The sequence below is a fragment of the Lathyrus oleraceus genome, chromosome 6, assembly GCF_024323335.1.
Source record: "Lathyrus oleraceus cultivar Zhongwan6 chromosome 6, CAAS_Psat_ZW6_1.0, whole genome shotgun sequence".
NCBI lineage: Eukaryota > Viridiplantae > Streptophyta > Magnoliopsida > Fabales > Fabaceae > Lathyrus > Lathyrus oleraceus.
This window is the reverse complement of record NC_066584.1, coordinates 286233816-286240208: the sequence shown is the minus strand read 5'-3', so window position 1 is coordinate 286240208 and position 6393 is coordinate 286233816. Positions and strand designations below refer to the sequence as shown.

General features: G+C 36.4%; 1 protein-coding gene across 4 annotated transcripts; it reads left to right on the top strand.

The window, feature by feature from the left end:
- Positions 1 to 3001: 3001 nt before the first annotated feature.
- Positions 3002 to 5368, top strand: LOC127097110 (uncharacterized). Of its 4 annotated transcripts, none has more exons than XM_051035621.1 (4): positions 3005 to 3423; positions 3536 to 3867; positions 4252 to 4379; positions 5108 to 5368. In XM_051035621.1, the coding sequence occupies exons 2-4, from the start codon at positions 3640 to 3642 to the stop codon at positions 5208 to 5210; spliced, it is 459 nt and encodes a 152-aa protein (XP_050891578.1). In that variant the 5' UTR covers positions 3005 to 3423; positions 3536 to 3639; the 3' UTR covers positions 5211 to 5368. The 4 variants fall into 4 exon arrangements, 3 of the variants coding, with proteins under 3 accessions (XP_050891577.1, XP_050891578.1, XP_050891579.1); XM_051035622.1 differs by adding an exon at positions 4846 to 4936 and having other exon boundaries at positions 3008 to 3867; XM_051035620.1 differs by having other exon boundaries at positions 3002 to 3867.
- The last annotated feature ends 1025 nt before the right edge of the window (positions 5369 to 6393 follow it).

Here is a 6393-nt window from a genome sequence, read left to right as displayed (position 1 = left end):
AATTAAATGTACGGGTACGAGCCAAACAACTCTAGGGACAAATGTGGACTGCCGCTATATCGTCCTAAAAGGGTATATATGGAATTCCAAAGGAAACTATATTTCAGTTGCAAAGAAACACTACGTCACTAGGTGAGCGGTTTATGATGGAAAGTAGATAACGGATCATGAAAGATATGAGTGGTGCCCTAAGGCGGAAGAAGGAATAATTAGAAGTATGCTCGTCAAAGATTTGCATCCTCGTGCCTACGTATTCTCATTGTGCAATGAGAAAGTCAAAGCAATTGTAGTTCGTGGAACCACAAGAACAAAGAGAGATTGCAAGTGACGAAAATATAACTTGTACCAACATAATGGTATCAAGGGAACCCACAAATGGAAAGAACTTGGAATCAAAGAGTAAAACTGGCCTTTTCCGATATGTGGACTAGCCTGGCTGCCACTATATGGTATAACCAAAAATAAGGTGAATTAAATGTCTGGGTACGATCCAAACAACTCTTGGTTCACAAGATGGATTTTCGCTATAATTTCCTAAGAGGGTGTATGCGGGACCCAAAAGAAAGTATGTTGTATACAAGGAACATTATATCACTAGTTGGGGAACAAACAGTTCGAGATCAAAGAAGGATAATATCTTGGAACCATGAAGGAGATATACTCTGAATCGAAGAGCAAACTGGCGTCTTAGCCAAAAAAGAATGAATTAAATGTTTAGGGACGGTCCAAACAACTTTCGATTCATGAGATGGATTGTCGATATATCATCCTAAAAGGATGTACAAGGAGTCCAAAGAGAAGTGTATTTGATCTTAAAAAGATGGTCTTGATTGAATGAATAAAGAATGGTTGATTAATAAATAGGGTAGATCGCAAAAATTCTGAACTCTTCTGCCTACGTATTCTCATTATGCAATGAGAAAATCAGAGCTTTCGTAGTTCAGCCTACTAGGGCTGAAAGCAAAAATATTGATGAGGCAAAAGAAGACGATTGATTGATTATGGAATAAGGAGAGACTTGACAGTTGATTGATAAGAATCACACTAAAGTTTGTGAATAAGGGCGAATGCGTTAAATAGTTAGGTCATATGTCCCGTACACAAAGTCACTCTAGACATGGGTAGGAGGAACTCCGTATAATCATTCCTTATTACTTAAGGCTCGTAGCGCATGATACTTCTCATAACTGACAAGTTGTTGGAGAAGAATCCTCATTGCTTCTCCTTGTGTTGATGTTGCTTTGTATAAAGAAGACTTGGTAGTTTACTCGATTCGTATTACACTAAAGTCTATGAATAAGGGCGAACGCTTTGAATAGCTAGGGCCTAAGCCTCGTATGCAAAGTCGCTCTAGACAAGGGTAGGTAGGGATGGCAATTTGACCCATCCCCAATGGGCACCCGCAAAATTATCCAAAACGGGTAGGGTAAAAACCCGCAAAAATGGATATGGACATGAGCTCGGGTAATTATCCACGAAAATAAGCGGGTACGGTGCCGGTATGGGTACCTTGGTACCCACCCCGCCCCATACCCGCACAATATATATTTATGTATTTTCATTTATATTTGTATATTTTAATTTATATTATTATATAAAAATATATGTCTATCAATATTAAAAAGTATATCAATGTTAAACCATTACTTATTTAATATAATTTTTTGTTTATTTCAACAATAAATTATTTGAAAACCTTTTAATATTTTTAAAAACATAAAATTATATGATATTTAATAATTGATATATTAATTTTTAATATGAATGTGGGTAACGGGTACGGGTATGAGCACTTACATACCCATAGGGCACGAGTACATGTGTTATCTTTGGCGCCCAAGCAGGTATATGCTCGAGTACGGGGACTCTGTCTCATCATTCCTTATTACTAAAGGCTCATATCGTACAATTTGAATCATATATACCAAGTGTTGACCTTTGATTTATCTTATATAATCTGTTGCTCGGTATGACTGAGGATGCCTTGATTGAGGGTCTGACTTGAGGCTTCGAGCTCCACAGCTTACAAGAAAAGTCTTATTAAGTGACCAAGGATCTTTTGGTCACTCCAATTAGACCGCGGGATTATACAATATCAAAGGGTTTAGTTGGTCAAAATTGCTATCGATAAACTTGAATCGAGGGTTTGATTAGATTTTGAGAACTAGGTTAATCATAATCTAATGGATATAATTGAATTTACAAGCTATTCCTAAGGGGAACACACCTTGGTTAGTCAAAAACTCGATTAAAATTCTAAGTCACAATCTAAACCTAAAGGAGCATGCATTTATGGTTACAATAATAGAATAAGCCCTTAAGGGGGGAAATGGTCATTTTACAAGGGTATAGAATTTTAATCAAAGTCTAACCGTAGCCTAAAATTGGAATCAAATTCTAGAACTATTCTAACCTAATATTGAAAGTTAGCCCTAATTCCTAAAAACTAGGTGATTTCTAGCTAACCTAATTAAGTTCAATTAAAACTAAAAATTTAGTTCTAATCAACAATTCAAAATTCTAATAAAGAAACTAAGGTAATTAAAAAAATCATAATTAACTCTAAGGGTAATGCTAACTTGTGCCCTGGGCACAAGTTAATAGATAAATATAGTAAAAAATTATTGGAAATTGTGCCTTAAATTTAATACAACTTTATAATTAATGTTTTTATTATTTTTTTTAATGCGAATTTTCTATTTATGGGTTTTTTAACTTGTGCCCTTGGAACACAAGTTAGCATTACCCTAACTCTAAAACCTAATTAACCTAATTATGATTTAATATGTCTAAAAACTCGTACACTAATCAAGATTAGGAATTTAATGGACCTAATTAAACTAATTGAATGGATTAAACCTAAACCAAACAGAACCTAGATATGGGGATGCAAAGTAGCAAATGCGAAGGCCCAACGTTTACAAGGCCCAAGTCTGAGTCCAAAAAAAACAAACGGAAGTGCTACCATTGAATGGGGTGTAAAAATGAAAAACGGTGGATACAAAATAACCGGCTTTGGATCCATCTCCTTCACCGGTCCAACATTCAAAATAGGTCAACGACACCTCTAAAACGACGGAAGGTAATGAAAGAATGTGGAGCAGATCAAACAAGAGGCACGTCACCTTCCATGAGCCGCGTTATGGAGCTGCGTCATGGAGTTGTTCGGTGTTATATTGCTGTCGTGCTTCAACCTTCTCATTCATTTCTTCTCATCGTCAATCAAATTCAGGCGCGGATCACATTGATGCATACTTCATCTCTCGGTCTCGCATTCGATCATCCTCGTCGTGATTCAATAATGCAAGCGTCCAAGTATCTAATTCGCCTGTACTGAATTGCGATGGCGTCACCAAATAGAGCTAAAACACAATGAAGAGAAGACGAAGAACATACCGGTTGCGGCGCTGCTTGCAAGAACATGTAAGCTTCATCTTAAATTCGAACTCTTCGACACGTTCGTGTTGGTTGTGATCCTGCTCTCTTCCTCTCTTCTGAACTTTTTCTCTTTCCACTTTACAACGCTTGCGTGAAGGAGTTTCGGCTACAGAATCCGGTGAAATCCAGTTGCGGCATTCAGTTGCAGAATCGATTTTCCAAATCCAGCTGCAAAATGAAGTTGAAGTATTCAGTTGCAGAATGGAGAAGAAGTATTCAGTTACAGAATGGAGAAGAAGTACTCAGTTGCAGAATGGAGAAGAAGATGATTGTAGCTTGCAGTGGATCCCGAAGCTTGAAGTGGAGAAAATTGCAGAATTGCTTGAAGTGAAGAAAATTGCAGCATTGTTTGAAGTGAAGAAGCTGAAATGTTATATAGAGGAAGGAAAAGTTATAACCGAATTGGGAAGTGCGGGCAACTTGGTTAGGGTAGGTAAATTTTGTTAGATTCCAAAGTGTAACTTTGTTGTGTGAGTTAATAGTGTGAGGAACTGTTAGATTCTTTTGAGTTCAGATAGGATTAGGCTATTAGAGGTGTCAGTCTGTTAGTGAAGTTTGTTACAGGTTAGCTGCCAATGGTTAGTGATTCAGTTGGGTTAGTTAGAGTGAAATTAGAAGGATTCCTTTGCAATGTTCAGTTGGATACTAGGTGAATTGTTAGTTAGGATCAATTAGCGATATGCGGACTAGTTTATTCAAAGGATAAAGCTTGTATTGTCATTATGTTAGTAACTACAATCCAAATTCGGTTAATGGGTTTATGTAGATTTGGTTAATTGAATGAAACTGAAATGATCTTGTTTTATATTTGAGGTGAATTTGAGGTTCATTTGGAAGCTGAATTTGGAGAGTTATGTCATGAAGCTGCAATTTGGCTTGGACCGGGATGTTATTCTGCATCATTCTGCAATGGCCTATGTCAGAATCTCTTCCTGCTTATGGTTAGAAGAATCTGCTAAAATGTTCTGTTCCTAATTGTTAGTAAATGCATTTGGATAGTGGCGATTAAAAATCTTGTTAATATTGTTATATAGATGGTGCAGTTGGTTTATGTTAATGAAAACTGCTTTTTTGGAAAAGTGTTAGCACTATCATTAGCTGGTGTATTTCCTATTGTGCAGTCGGGAAAAATGACTTTAGAATACATTGTCATGTTAGGTTAATCACTTAATTGTATGCTAGTTACTTAGCAATTAATGAATTCGAAACATTACTTTTTAGTCTGGATGGACTACTCAATTTCCTGTTAGATTGAACTGTTAAATGTTGTTAGTTGTTAGGAAATTCTATTGCTCTGTTAAAGATTGTTATGGAATTCACTTTGTGTTGTTGATACAAAATTAACTAAATTCTACCAAGACTTATGCAGAGTGTTTGAAGCAATCATGTTTGTATGTTATGCTGCAGCAATATGCAGGCTGGATGGGAGTTCATTTTTCCTTCACGAGTTTGTTTGAAATGTTAATGTGAACTTGTTGAAAAAGATGGATTGTGTATGGTAAGTTGGTTGAGTTTGGCTTGTATGGCTTGTTGTTTGAACTTCATTTGTATGACATGCCAATTTTGAATTAATGGACTGACATGGAATGATATATCCAATAGTGTTATAGAAATTGAATGATAGGAATGGTATAAGCTTGGCTTGATTTTTTGATGTTTGGTTTTGTAGGTTGGCCAATGGCTTGAAGTGCATTGGATATGCTTGGACATGTGGAATGGCTATGAGGCTTGGGCTAGGATGCAATGGAGTGTCTTGGCTTGGTTGGAATTGATTTTTAGACAATATTCTTTTGGGATTTGAATGTTGAATTTGGATTGTAATTTAGTTGTAAATTGAAATGAATTATGTATGTTAGAAGATGAATTGGAATGTATAGATGTAACTTTTGAATGGAAATTATATTGGTTCGAATTTGACTTATGAATGAAATACGAATTTGACTTATGAATGAAATACGAATTTGACTTATGAATGAAATATGGTACATGACATGGTTAAACGCCAAAATTGGTCTTTTGGTCTTTGTTTGTAGGATGGAAAAATGCAAGCATGACGCGATCCTTAAAAGAGAACATGAAGATTAGGGTTAAGAAAAAATGGAAAAAAATAGTTGACCAGACTTTGGTCAACTGGTTGACCCAATAGTCAACAGTTGACCAATAGTGAACTTATGCAAAAAAGTAATTTTGTAATCTTTTCAATGCAATGTGTATGGACAATTTAATCACCGAATCTCATACATGAAATGCCTCTTAATGAAGAAAGTTCTTATGAAATAATGACCATTCCCAACTTTAATATGAACAAATGTCTCAGTGAATCCTGGAACATGTTTTCAATGATATGAATGAGATTGAAACCCCATGATCCTGAAATGATTTGGCCTAACTGGCAATGACCCTTGAATCAATTGACTTTAAGTTGGTCCTTAACACCTAATGGAAACAATGAGTGAGAATGAAATGAAACTCGGACCACACGATGACCCTGAAAACCAATGGATGAAGTATGACTGAAATGAGGCTTGGATCGAATGAAACATGAATGAAAGCATACCTTGGATCAAGTACATAACACCATGAATTAGGGCTTACTAAGTCAAGGTTTAAAGTTATGTATGAACCAAGAATCTCAGACCGAGTGAGAAGTCAACACAAGCGGTGCGACCAAGTCATAAGCCTCAGCTAGGGTTTCCAACACATCAAAGCAAAACATACGATTCTTGAACTTCAAAGATCAATAGCTAGGGTTTTCAACTTTCCTCAAAAGCTCCATAAGCAAACATCTCAAACCATGGGCCCACCATTAGGGTTTAAAAGTCAAGTCAGACACACAGAAGGTCAAGCATAAGACCCTATAGAAACAAAGCCAAGAGTTAGGGATGAGCGGTAGCGATGAATGTCAAGATGTATGCCTCAGGAGTTATGGTCCCAAAGAAATCAAGCACTTAGGGT

Bases quoted from the DNA above. Each gene is read 5' to 3' on its own strand.
- LOC127097110 (XM_051035620.1), top strand. From the start codon at position 3,640: ATGGAGAAGAAGTATTCAGTTACAGAATGGAGAAGAAGTACTCAGTTG. The intron at 3,868-4,251 runs GTAGGTAAATTT...TTTATATTTGAG, and splicing joins GTGCGGGCAACTTGGTTAGG to GTGAATTTGAGGTTCATTTG. The intron at 4,380-5,107 runs GTTAGAAGAATC...TTGGTTTTGTAG, and splicing joins AGAATCTCTTCCTGCTTATG to GTTGGCCAATGGCTTGAAGT.